General features: G+C 40.2%; 1 protein-coding gene across 1 annotated transcript in view; it reads left to right on the plus strand.

Moving 5' to 3' along the window:
• The window catches only part of LOC133520375 (aminopeptidase N), a 78163-nt gene extending 65021 nt beyond the window's left edge, over positions 1-13142 (plus strand). Inside the window, exons 5-14 of the mRNA XM_061854756.1 lie at positions 448-631; positions 2054-2210; positions 2675-2934; positions 5601-5799; positions 6991-7271; positions 9119-9318; positions 9695-9862; positions 10378-10521; positions 10869-10947; positions 11226-13142. Of these exons, the coding sequence (XP_061710740.1) occupies positions 448-631; positions 2054-2210; positions 2675-2934; positions 5601-5799; positions 6991-7271; positions 9119-9318; positions 9695-9862; positions 10378-10521; positions 10869-10947; positions 11226-11381 (1828 nt within the window). The 3' untranslated portion in view covers positions 11382-13142. The remainder of the gene's footprint in view (positions 1-447; positions 632-2053; positions 2211-2674; positions 2935-5600; positions 5800-6990; positions 7272-9118; positions 9319-9694; positions 9863-10377; positions 10522-10868; positions 10948-11225) is intronic.
• Positions 13143-14301: the final 1159 nt, after the last annotated feature.

The following is a 14301-nucleotide window of genomic DNA, read 5'->3' on the forward strand; positions in this document are numbered from 1 at the left end:
ATCTCGTTTTCTGACGAGCCCACTGCGAAGTTCAGTCTCAAAATCGGTGACTTGATCATTAATGCGCGCTATCTTCTACTCCCAGCCAGAGGGCTCTATTTTGCATCTCTTCATGTCATTTCGGAACGTCCTTATGTCTCGGAGGTGTTTGAGGTGAAATCTGTCGAGTATACGGATATGCTTAAGGTAAAAGACCGGTCTCAGATGAGGACATGAGCAGATTCGGGAGCACAATTGGCAACTTTCTCTAGTAGATAGGTAAAAATGTGCGTAGAAATACATCTTTTGTTTCCATTGGTTTAAATCCGGATTCTCGACCAATCTCGAGAGACTCTCGCTAGATGGTTGGACCAAGAGTCAGATGCAGAAGGCGCCACCGCCTCAGGGCTTCAGGACCACTCCTGGAAACGACGCGATCAGTATTTAATGTCAATAATTATTTTCCAGAGAAATCGCCATGCTCTACGACAGCAGCAACTCGCCGACAACAGCGAAGGCGCGCGTCGCCGCAGTAGTTGCTCACGAGATCGCACACCAGTGGTTCGGGAACCTAGTGACGCCGGCTTGGTGGTCCGATATCTGGCTGAATGAGGGGTTCGCGTCCTACGTGGAGTATGTGGCTGTTGATGCTGTGAGTTTCTTCCATATTGTACCTTATTACAACGAAATAAGAGTCACACGAACCCGACTCCTAAAAGCCGCTCCCATACAATTGATTTTACGTTCTCATTTTAAATTGACACGCTTAAATTACATGAAACGTGGCATGAAAATTTAAGTAACATGCATCTATGTCTGGTACCAGCTTTCATTGTTTAAAAATTGTTGTACTTACAAAGAAAATAGACCCAGTAGAAGTTTTGTATGTAAAACTTCTCCATGTGATCGCGAACCAACCTGCATACCTATTGTCACCCCCGATAATGTGAGAAGACTGAGAAGGTTACGTAACATAATAGGTCTGAGGAACAAAAGTGCGACCATTATAACCGAAATGGACTCCTCAAGATTCCACTGAATCAACTAAATATGCTACAGTGTATACGTATATAGTAATATTTATTCCTCTGCACTTAAATAACAAAAGCGCATTGTAAGCCATGGCCATTAACCCAACGATGCGCTTTTGTTCCACAGTTTATCACATGCACAATTTGCTCGCCCTTTCATTTTGAATGGGAACAGAAAAGGTGGGAAGACAACGGTGACCTATTTGGAATAGTTTCGTGGGAGCCGAAACACATTATAGTGAACGAGGGCGTTTATTTAACACGCATGCATGACATATGACCAGATTACCAATTTGCCCTTTTCTTTACACTGAATGTGTAGTTTTTGATAGACTTTGATTATTATTTAACCGTATTTGAGAGCTAGATGCCAAACGGACCCCAGGCTCCCATGAGCCGTGGGAAAAAAGGCTGGGACAACGCAAGGAAGAAGATTTGAGAACTAGGGGCTAACTTGAATTTTTTTTCTACATTTACAATACGGTTAGTTTTAAGGTCAATGAATTAGACCTAAAATTACACGTCAAATGCATAGGCATGGATTGACTAGACTTGTTACGAAAGCAGTAGAAGTTTTTTATGCTTGCCTTGTTCGTACCTACAGTTATTTGTGTATTCATTACGAATATTTATTATTAAGTTATGGATGTTATACATGTACCTAAGTATTTATATGCGTTTATTCACGAGGAAAGGGAAAATCACGAGTAAGCTAATGCACATCAACAAAAAGGAAAAGCAAATGTCGTGTTTAACAGGTATTTAAAGAACTTGGCTGAGGACTGCGAAAACTGACATCTTCTCCTACAAGAGCCATGCTCAAATGATGACGATGAAGTATTTATATAAGTATGTTTATCGTCACCTAAATAGTACCCATATCTTTGCTTAGTTTGGGGCTTAAGGGTGTAAATTGTCCCTAGAATATTTTTTTATTTGTTGATGTAAATATTTATTTATTATTCTGTCACATATCCGCAGATAACACAAAGCGTAGTGCATACCTCGTCCGATGTATTTTAGTAAAACGTCACTGTTCGCAGGTTGAAAAAACCTGGAAGCTGATGGAAGTATTCGTCCTGAACGAAGTGCAGAGCGTATTCAAGCTTGACGCTCTGACCTCCTCCCACCAGATCTCTGTGGAAGTGGGCAATCCTGAGGAAATCGGCGCCATTTTTGACAAGATCTCATACGGAAAGGGTAAATATTACGTAACAGACGCACATCGTGCATAGATACACGGAATGAAAATTTACCCGTTCAGGGCTCGGCACGCCTTTCGGTTTCGGCTTTAGCGCAAACCCTTTTGCTTTCTCTAAGCTCAAATCCGCGGTGTTCGTGTTGAAGCTGTACTTAATACCAATCGTTGAAAAACAAAGCTTGACGACAAGGACAACGAAAACCGTTTTTGGATATCACAGAATAAAATCCTATACCTGCAAATTTTCAGAATATTTGCGTGTTTACGGGACAGCGGTAGACAATTTTGTAGAATGCTTCATTATTGCAATTAAACGTGAAATTAAATGTAAAAAATGTGTCGGAATGACAGCCATTTCAATTTCAGTATCTGTTCCATTGAACAATAACCTTATTGTAACTTATAAATAATTATTTTGTTCAAGAAAGTTACTTATAGGTCATTTACAATATTCTCCTTCCAGGCTCCGCTATCCTCCGCATGATGAACCACTTCCTAACCGACGACGCCTTCAACGCCGGCATCACCGACTACCTGAACGCCAAGATGTACGGCGACGCCGAGCAGCGGGACCTATGGAGCGCGCTCACCGCCGCCGCCAGGAGGAAAGGCGCCTTCGACGCCGATGTGGCCGTGGTCATGGATTCCTGGACGCTACAGACTGGATTCCCAGTGCTCACTATTACTAGGGATTATAATAGTGGCGCTGTTTCTTTTAAACAGGTAAGTTTTTCACTCTCTACTTCATAAATATTATACAACTCATGTTTCAAAACGCTATTTGGCCTGTCATTAAGACGAAAGAGGACGAAGTCACGTGATCGCATCTCCATACAAACTTAGTCCCCATTTTCTTCACTGGATTTTAACATTATAAGATATATTTTTCACCTCAGCAGCTCGAACAAGCCTACTTTCGTCACTCCACGGAGTGAGACAAAGTAGCTTTTTAATTTAGTGAAGGCCATGAATACAGGAATAAAAACTTTTCTTGATGATGAATTGTTTTAACCTTTAACATGTTCTCACTACTGAGGTGAAAAGTTGCATATGTCACACGAGAGCAAAGTTATTTTACATCTCATGTTTTTGAGTCCAAATCAACACTCGCAAGAAAAACTAGCTTTTCTCTCTTGTTGCACAAATAACTATTTACGCAACAGCTTTTTACTACGGTTTGTGGGAGCCTGCGGTCCTCTTGGCAACTAATCATAATTATTGGCGTAAGCACTAGTTTTTACGAAAGCGACTGCTCTCTGGCCTTCCAATCAAGAGAAGAAACTAGGCCTTGAATTAGTTCAGTTTCCTCACGATGTTCTTTTTCACCGAAAAGTGACGGTAATATATCGTAGACAAGTTTCGAAAAGCTCATTGGTACAGTCACGGACTTTAATTGTTGGGCCATTTAGGGTTCAAGCCAATATAACGGTATAAAATGTCCCATGTAAAGTATACCATAGGTATTCGCGGGCTTGGTTTCCGCAACTCGACGTCATATTATCGCGCCTATTTTGCGTGGTGGGTTGCCGGCACTACTCTTGCCAACCCAACTCTACCAAGAAGCCTAGCAGACCCTTGATGTTGCCGACGACTTCTGGGAGAGACCCCGGGTGTTGTGCCCGGTACTCTGCCAACCCTGGGCATTCAAGAATAACGTGCGCGGTTGTCTCCTCTGCCTCCATGCACGCCCTGCAGAGGGGGCTATCTGTAACACGTAAGGGTTAATAGGTGTTTAGTTGGGCGTGGCCAGTTATGGCCCCAGTCAGAAGTCGGAGCTGTGGCCTCTTCAATAAACCCTAAATGACTCAACGATTAAAGTCCGCGACTGCAGACGAGCCGGGGTTTGTAACTGCGATCTCCGCTCCGGATAAACAGTCGCGCGCTCCAACCGCTAGGCTACCGCGGCGCTTTTTCATCAAAAAATAGTTTTAAACGTAAGTATTTATTCTTCATTTAAATGATATAGATATTAACGTTTTTTTCCTATAAAATAATCTAAAATAATCCGCTCTGGTTCGTACATGGCTCAAAGGTCTCTATTATTCCCGCTGCGTTTCCTCGCTGAACAGCAATGGAGAGCTGCTGAACCAGATACGACCCAAAGCGAGGATCGCAGCCCCTCTCGCGAGCGACGCCCTAACTCCCTGAAACAGGAGCGAGCCTCTGAACCATGCATTTATATTAACATTTATTATAATGTTCAGATCAAACAACTGCATTTGGGGCCAATGGGGACTAATTGCAAAAAAAAATGATGTAGCTTATTTTAATTGATAATTAAATTTTATGACCAGACGACGATACATCGAGGCTCTTGTACTAATAATGTACATCTAGGATTTTTTGATATTGAAGACTTGATAATGATAAAGATAAAAATAATCAAGATGATAACCTAAATTGGCAATAATAATAAAATAATGACACTATCTTTATGATTCGCAGAAATTTATTATTTGAAAATTTCCCTAAAATTTACCCGTAATTTCTGGTATTCCGGCTCAAAAACTGCAAATCATCTTCAACTATTAATTTAATAAATGACGTAGACCGCTTGGATATATATATAAATATTTATCGCCTAGATTTTAGTGGACAGATAAGTGTCTGCTGAAGTGCGGACTTGTAAAGCTAAGTAAACATAGTAGTTTTTAGGGTTCCGTAGCCAAATGGCAAAAAACAGAACCCTTATGGATTCGTCATTTCCGTCTGTCTGTCCGTTTATGTCACAGCCACTTTTTTCCGAAACTATAAGAACTATACTGTTGAAACTTGGTAAATAGATGTATTCTGTGAACCGCATTAAAATTTTCACACAAAAATAGAAAAAAAGCAATAAATTTTGGGGGTTCCCCATACTTAGAACTGAAACTCAAAAATTTTTTTTTCATCAAACCGATATGGGGTATCTATGGATATAGGTCTTCAAAAATGATATTGATGTCTAGTTGTCTACGCCGCTAGCCTACGGACGCCTGCAATGCGCGTTGCCGAGCCTTTAAAACCTGTACACTCCTTTTTTGAAGAACTCCATACTGTAGCCCCTCGGGAAAACCTCGGAAGGGAGCTGATTCCACAGCCGGAGCGCCCGCGGGAGGAAATTCTTTTTTCTCCTATATGCTCGGAAATTTTTACCTTATTGTAGAAAAAATAGTACGGGAAGTTCTTCATTATGGTCAAACTCAAACGGCGAGTAGTGCGGTGATAGTCGTGTTTTTGATGGCCTACTTTACCTAGTTCAAATCTTAAAATAACTATTCCATGTCTCAAATTAATTTACTTGACACGGTTAATTATTGGTCAAAAAACTTCTATAACCTGAGACTACCATCAAACCAGTCATATGCTTTCACTTATGCAAAATCAAAATTGTTTATTTAACTTTACAGGAGCGCTTTGTCCTTATCAACAATGGCGAAAGCAAGGAATCCCCAGTGTGGTGGATCCCGATATCTTATACGACGGCTACAGAGTCCGACTTCGAGTCAACGAGGCCGAAGCTCTGGCTGCGAGGGGAACGGGCGAAGGTTGTTAGGAACATCTCAATCGCAAAAGATGACTGGCTGATTGCCAATATCCAGCAGACAGGTAAGAAAGAAAGGAGAAATAATGCTTTAGAAGGTATTCATTTTATACAAAGAATGATAGGCAACATTTCGGTACACATGTCAATTGTTACCTTTCGGCTTGTTGTTGTTATTGTGCGAGCTTTGGAGGCGAAGGACTTCGTAAGGGATTTGGGTCAGCGGCTGAGGGAGAGGGGGTGCGACCCTCGGTCGGGATCGTACCTGGTCCAACAGATCTCATTGGCCATTCAGCGTGGTAACGCTGCCACTGCTGCCAGTGTGATGGGGACTTTTGAGCCAGGTCCGATTCGTGACGGTTATTTTATTTGCCTTAAATTAGTGTTTACTCATATAAATGACGAAGCTGCTGAGTGAATGGCTGTTGTGGTCATCATTGGTTTGTTTGGGACGAAGTATGCTGCTGATATGCATCTGTGGCCACCTGACGAAGCCTGCGTTGCGGATAATTTATTGTTACCTGGTTAAGACAGAAAACCATTTAATTTTAAAATTCATATCCCAAATGGCAGTACGTGTGTGGGTGGGGTGATCAGTTTTATGACTTTCACGCGTATAATGCGCAGTGGTGGAACTAAGCTACACTCGTACATATTACGCGAAAGAAAAGTTTGCGATAAGGCTTTCTCAGAAAAGAGGAATAAGATCGATAGCTGGAGCTACACTCTTAGAGCTTTATGCAGATCGAGTATGAGCCGAATAAAAATGTAGTTATGTTAAGCTGCTTTTAAAGGATTATTGAATTGGTCAAGTGATATGAGTCTGATATTGCTCTAAGCCTGCACTTGCACTGATTATCTTAAGCAAGATTGATTATGTTGTTTTTAAAATAGGATCATCTAACTCCTGCATAATATAAACTTACCTTTAGGTAAATTATACTTAAGTTTTAATTATTGTATAAGTGCACATTTCTCATGTATCTTTTTGAGAAATAAATAACTTTAAACCGAAACTGGTTCTACTAGAGTATCACTAGTTCGCTAAGACTAAACTATGAATATACTTTTTTTTAAATACTTGGATGCTAGTTTTTGATCTGACGATGTCATAGGCTTTTAGGAAAGGGTTTTGGGCCTGAATTATTCCAACTCAAAAATCCTGGCAGTCTCGAAAAAATTACAAGTAGCATTCTCAAGCGACACTGGTGGAATGCTCTAACATCAATGATTGTTTAATTCAGAATTCTCTACAGGTTTCTACCGAATCAACTACGACCAACGCAACTGGCAGATGCTGATCAAGATTCTCAACGATCCGAAACGCTTCCAAGAGATCCACCCTATCAACAGGGCTCAGATCGTCGACGATGCCATGAACCTAGCTCTAGCTGGACGGCTAGACTACAAAACGGCCCTAGATATTACCAGCTATCTCGTCCATGAGAGAAGTTATGTACCTTGGAAAGCGGGACTGGTAGCCCTGGGTTACATCGATACGATGCTGTCTAAAGGAGCTTATTATCTAGAGTACAAGGTGGGTTTTTGCTTAAATTATTTTATGTTGGTCCAGGAGTCGGCAATATTTTGAAGGGAAGAGCTGATCACAGTAGTTATCATCAGATTTAGGAATGTCAAAGGGCAATGTCTTCTAAGTACCCTAATTTCGTGCATTTAAGAACCGCAATTGCAGCAGGTTTCAAGTTGCCTTTTTACTGAGGTACAGACGAGAAGATGAGAAGAGACGTGATGGGAATCAACCAATAGCGCTCCTTCTCTCTCATCTCTGTCTTAAAGGAAAAGCAGCATCCTCATGCGGCTAGCCAGCCACGGTTTGCCGACTCCTGTGTTGTTGTGCTGTAGTTATCTATAATGTTTGTCTCGTTTGATTAGCTTGTACGGACCATGAACAGCTATTTACCATGGAAGGTAAGTAAAATGAGGGCTTTCTGTCCTAGAATATAAAGCACGGTATAATATATGTTGCTTGACCTAGGAATTTGGTAATTGATTGTAAGTTCACTATCGATATATTTATGACGATTAGCTATAAATACCTATAGTTAGTAATAAAATTATTATCTAATTGTTAAATGTGATAAATTTAAATGATATATTTTATCTATATCTTAACTGTTAATGAGATAATAAAAGACAATTTATCGATAAGTAGTTCTTAAATATCTCGATAGATGGCGATGCCTGTTTCAAAATCAGTTACATTTTTTATATTTGCACTTATATGGAACAGTTGCACGACATTGCTGTCAGATACATGCGACGATGTTTTACGAAGTCGTGAAACTACATCAAACGTTGATGTCAAAACAAGTCGCACGATGTCGAGCGACTTTGATTGTAAACCTCTTTGACTTCTTATAAAAAATGAGACGAGACTAAAGGTTGCATTCCAAATGCGACAACAATGTTGCAAGACACGACTATTATCCAAGACAAAGACATTGAAATTGATATTTGCTCATTGGCATCAATACCTACTGCCTGCGCTGCTGCAAAGCTTTTCAAGGGATTTCCTATATGAGGTTTCTTGGCTGACTTGTAACGCAGTATTGCTTCCGAGTATTGATTTCAATGTTATTGTTCTGTTATTTCACAGTTTGCAGGCATCGCTGCTCTGAAATGCTGTTGCAACTAGAATATTACCTTTATCCTCCTAAGGCCCACCATGTAAAAAAAAGTTTGATTTTTTTAATACTACTTCGGTGGCAAACAATCATACGGCCCGCCTGATGGTAAGCAGTCTCCGTAGCCTATGTACGCCTGCAACTTCAGAGGAGTTACATGCGCGTTGCCGACCCTAACCCCCCCTCCCCTCGTTGAGGTTCTGGCAACCTTACTCACCGGCAGGAACACGACACTATGAGTAGGGTCTAGTATTATTTGGCTGCTGCTTTCTGTAAGGTGGAGGTACTTCCCCAGTTGGGCTCTGCTCTGGATCTGGAATGAGATCCACTGGCTGTGCCCTACCACACAAGGCGAGATGACGTTCACAATGCCCATACCTCTCTTTTGGATGTAGTTTAAGGACGTACCCAGGTCCAAATAATATGTAATCACTAGTGAAGGAAATATGCTCTAAGAACAAATCAAAGTATTTTCTATGAAAATGTTTTTAGTACACTACTATTTATTAGTACTACTACTAGTATATTACTACTACTTAATACTATTATTTTTTTATTTCATTTGAAGGAAACATGGTTGAATTTATTTTGCTTTACTGTTTTAAACTTGACGAAATTAAAGAAATAAATCTCTGATCCAATTTAAAATGGTTTAAATTACATTAAAGTATTCAGTACTTTGGGTAGAACCGTGGGCCTTGCGAGGCTATCTATACTATACGATGGTCTTGTCCTTCAGCGTTACGTGCTCAAACTTCTGGACGGAGCTGTCAAAGATATAGGCTGGGACGTGGCGGCCAACGAGAGCGTAGTTCGGGCGCAGCAGCGGGTGGACCTGCTGTCAACCGCTTGTCACCTGGAGCACGACGAGTGTTTGAGAACTGCTGTCATCAAGTATACGAATTGGATGCTCACGCCCAATGCTGATGCTTTGAATGAGTAAGTTAAGTCTAAGAACCTAAAGGCAATTTAAGATTATCAGATTAAACAGGCACCTATTGTTGACAATCTGGAATTCAAGAAATCCGAAAGATGCTCGTCTATTAAGGAGTTGGTAAAATGTTATTTGATGTTAGTCTGGTTAGTTGACATAATTCTTGAATTGAAAAAGCTGGTAAATTTAGAGTTGAAATTGCTACGAGAGGCTAAATGAAGAGGAGTAGTAAAAAAGTTTGATTGAAATTTATATGCATCTCTTGATGCCAACCACTCCAAGAGTTCACACCAACATTTAATATTTTTCACCACTAGCCTGCTCCCTTAATGCACTGAGACTGTAAAACCATACTAAATAATTTCTAACTGTGTTTTTCAGCATCCACGCTGACATCCGCAGCACGGTGTACTGCGTCGGCGTACAAACCGGCAACGCGCGGGAGTGGGACTTCGCGTGGGACCGCTTTAGAGCCGCCAGCGCACCTTCTGAACGAGAGCTACTTCTATCAGTACTGGGTTGCACAAGAGCTCCTTACTTATTGTACAGGTAAGTTGTGGCAGCGTTACCCCAGGAGTGTCTTTGTACGATAAGTTCAGAGACGGCAGCGCGCCGTATGAGCGTGAGCTATTGCTGTCAATTCTAGGATGTACGAGGGGTCCGTATCTGTTGTATTGGTAAGTTGTGTGCGGGTGAAGGACTGAAAGCTACCTAGGCGTGGACTTCGCGTGGAACTGCTTTAGAGCTGCCAGCGCGCCTTCTGATCGAGAGCTACTTCTATCAATACTGGTAAGTTGGGCATGTGCCTACAGGCAACTCTTTAAAGATGATGTTCGGATGCAGACTGCCATAGCGTTTCTGCTGTACTATTGCGGTGCGACATTGCTGTGGACATCAAAATTCCGGGCGGTGACATCGATTTTGCGACAACAGAAGCTGATTGACTTACCTATACTGTAATTGAATTGAGATATTTTATGACAAAACTTAATGAGGCAAATAGTTAAACAGTTGCAAGAAGCATAATTATTTCAAATTGCATGATTTTAACTTATAAATTTCAGATATCTGGAGCTGTCTCTTCGCAACGACAGCGGCATACGCAAGCAGGATACTCTGCGCGTGTTTTCTGCTGTGGCCAGTTCGGCCATCGGCCAGCCTATAGCCTTCAACTTCGTTCGCGCCAACTGGCAAAGGTTGAAAGAGTTGTAAGTACAACTAAGAAAATTCTAAAGGGACTACGCTAAAAACGCGCCTTAAGTAGGATAACGTGTTAACCGTGGAAAAAAGCATGAAAACAAGTTAAAAGGACAAGTATAATACGGTGTATTATGCGGAAACTACAATAAACATGTTCGAATTAACCGAGTATTACTTCATGTTAATCCTAATAGGGTCGCCATGTAACGTTCGGTGTTAAGGGAAACAACCATTTGCATTGAAGTACAAGTGTTTCTTAATAAGGGCAGATATATATCAGTTAACATAAGAAGGTGTTCAGAAAACTACGTAAACTATGACAATGATGATCTCACTGTATTGTTTTCTTTCACAGTGTCGGCTCAGCTGCAACCCTGGCTTCTATAGTCAAAGTAGTGACGAGGCGATTGAACCAACCGCACGAATACGAAGAGGTTAGTTGTAATTCATTCTGGCAATCTAATAAAACAGACTAAAACCTCATTTTCATTGGTCGATAATTCGATCGATATACAACATGTGGTGACTCCCCGCAGGCCATATAACGGCTAGTGAAGCTCATAATGGCATGCATGGAATCCGCCCGTACTCCGCATGCGGGCCTTATCGACATATGAAAACGGTTCCCCTGTTTAATTTAAAGCCTCCTTTGTAGTTAATCTTAAAGAACCGGAACGAATAGATTTTTAAATATTTTTTATTATTCTTGCAGCTAAAAAGATTCGTAACAGAATATTGCGCTGAACTCGGACGCCCAGTCCAGCAAGTCCTAGAGCGAACTGAGGCCAACGTTCAATGGATGCAGAGGAACTACCAACCCATCGTTGATTGGCTGCTGGCGGCGGACAAAGCCAACGTTAAAGCGTGATTGGTCGGATTATACTGCATTGTAAAAATGTTAATAGCCTAATTTGATGCTTTGAAAGAGCCACGGAGCTGAGAATTTCGTACATTGGCCGTTTCACATCATGTTTCCGTCTCTCGCACGTCATTATACTATTATCCCTAGGCACAAATACCCCAACAGAGGATTAATTCAGAGGGGTAGGTAAGATATAAGTAAAAAATATTGTTTAGTACGACCAACCTGTACCTGTATGAAAAATCTGTACCTGTCAATGTATGAAATTCTTCCTGCTTGATCACCATTTTAAGTTGATAAACACCTTTGTTTGATACAAAAAACGATTTCTCGTGTGTCTCAAAATTTGATTCGAAAACGATCGATTTGAAGAATGACGTTAAGAAGCACGCCATTTCTTTTTTGGAGAAAGATACGTTAATAATCTAATATTTTTGAGAGGACAAAGCATCTCAAATCTTCCCTACCACTCATAAAAGCCGTAAGAGCCTTATCACACTTGCGATTTGTGAGCGAGTTGAAAGCGAAGCAAAGCTCGCGGCGAATTCGTTGCGCACTCGCGGCGAAATCGCTGCGCGCTCGCTTCGCTTTCAACTCGCCCACAAATCGCAAGTGTGATGAGGCCCACAGCCATGGAAAACACAGTTTTAATTTCTAATTTGTTGTGCGAGATATATGGTAGTATGAAATTTCGTCGGTCATCGCATCCCCGGCGATAGCTCGTGAAGTTATTAAGGACGTTGTGTAATGAACTCTCGTGGACGTCGCTGTCGCTCCGTTGGTGTACTTTTACGCGTGGTCGGACAGAAGGCCTCTCAATGTGTCTTAGAAATGTCAGATATACGAATAAGATAATTAGAAGTAATTTTCTACTTATATCAGTCACAAATAAGCTATATTGTACTAGTCAAGGATTTCATCGGTTTACGGACTCTCTTATTGATACCAAAGTTCATTATATGTAATATTAATGGATTTTGAATTTTCATGGACCAAAATGTTCAACTTTAGAAGCACGCATTCATAGACGGTTCGACAAATATAATTTTAAGATTACCTAGTGTAAATTAAACTAAGACCCTATAGTCGGTATGATGCCGCTGGCGGGCACCATCGAATTTACTGATAGCTTTTTTAACTTTTAACTGTTACATCTGGCTCGAAGGACCACTTTGTTCATACACATTGCTACGTTACCGGTCGTTGATTTTAAAATGTGACAGATTCTTATATACATTCTCTGATAAACTAGCGTTACTTAGTTTGCGTCTAGAACAGCGCCATCTCTTCGGAAATTGGGACAACAAAGTAAACATTAGCAGTGGTGAAATTCCTACAAAATAGTAAATTGAAGAGTAGGAGATCGATTCTCATTTAACAATTTGTAATAGTTTTAACACGATCTTGATGATCGTCTTGGTCATTGGCGCACACTTCACGCAAGATGTTTACTTCATTTTGCATGCACATATCAACGTGAGCGATTTTCAAGGTCGTATCAAAATAAAATAAAAACCGTTACAAGTTCTTAAATCAAAATCGGGCTCTAGGTAGCCCACATAGCGTGAGGTATTGAAAAAAAAACTGGCCAAGTGCGAGTCGGACTCGCGCACCGAGGGTTCCGTACAAACCTGTAGGTATATATTATGAAGTATACGATTTAACAAAAATTTAACGGTTTTCGCAATTTTTTCTTTATCTGTGCTATAATCTTGAAATTTGATACGAAGCAACGTCCTTCGTATCAAATTTCAAGATCGAAAATTTGCGAAATTTGCGGCATAAACGGCTGTATCTTTTGATTGCGTGGGCTTAGAAGTTAGATTTTTTCACAACTCCAAGGGACAGTAGACCTTAGTATTTGATATAAATTTCAGCTTGATACCTCCACGCGTTCCTGAGAAAAAGGGCCTTGACAGACAGACGGACGGATGGATGGACAACAAAGTGGTCCCGAGGTACGGAACCCTAAAAATCAGGATCGCAACAGCCATGTTTGCAACCAAATAGTCCTGCTTGCATGATCATGTGCAAGGGTTCTCTAAATAGATTGGATAGATAATACATTTACGATTACCTATTAACCATCGTAAAAATAGAAAATGCGAAAATTATATTTGTCGATCATTTATTATACTTAAGTTATTAATCATAAGTTTTTATTTTAATCTTTATGTATAATTGTTCTAATCAGAAATAAAATACTGACATGAACACAGTACGGCAAAGGAAAACGGAAATCAATGTATCTAAGTATACAGTGCAATTATTGTGTTCAAAAATCAATCACCTAAGTAAAATGACACCAATATTTTGTACATATAATTAGTTAGTTAATTATTTTTGTAATCGAATTAATAATATGCTACATTCATCTTTTACTATACATCACAAAGCGTATTTTTCTCGCAGTTATTATAAAAAAAAATAACTATTTCCGGACAACTGTTAGTTCGAATAACGGCCCGATTCGAAGAATGATTAAGACAATTTTAAGACTTTAAAGAAAGAAAGATCTTTAAAAGATCGATAACTAAACGACATGTCAAAATTGACGTTTATTTCGATTCCGCTGTGATCCCAATAAGATATATCTATCTACGATATTTCTAACGTCAAAGTGACATTGGTTGCCCATACGAAATACAAACGATATCTAAATGAGAACTTATCTAAACGAGAACTTACCGTTATGATATCTCATTCTTCAAATCGGTCCGTAACATTACTTTTAATGAATGATGTACCAATCTAACTATTAACAGCGCCAACATAGGTTTTGTTCTATGAGAATTGGCTTAAACTTAAAGTGCTAGGTTTAACCCATACAATAAATAAATAAAAGAACAAGAATTTGTCACTATGTAAGATTGATAGCGTTATTAATGTAGCCATCAGATATATCGGAGCGGCCAAGGTGTTCACA

Source organism: Cydia pomonella, chromosome 8 (assembly GCF_033807575.1).
Source record: "Cydia pomonella isolate Wapato2018A chromosome 8, ilCydPomo1, whole genome shotgun sequence".
NCBI classification, from domain to species: domain Eukaryota; kingdom Metazoa; phylum Arthropoda; class Insecta; order Lepidoptera; family Tortricidae; genus Cydia; species Cydia pomonella.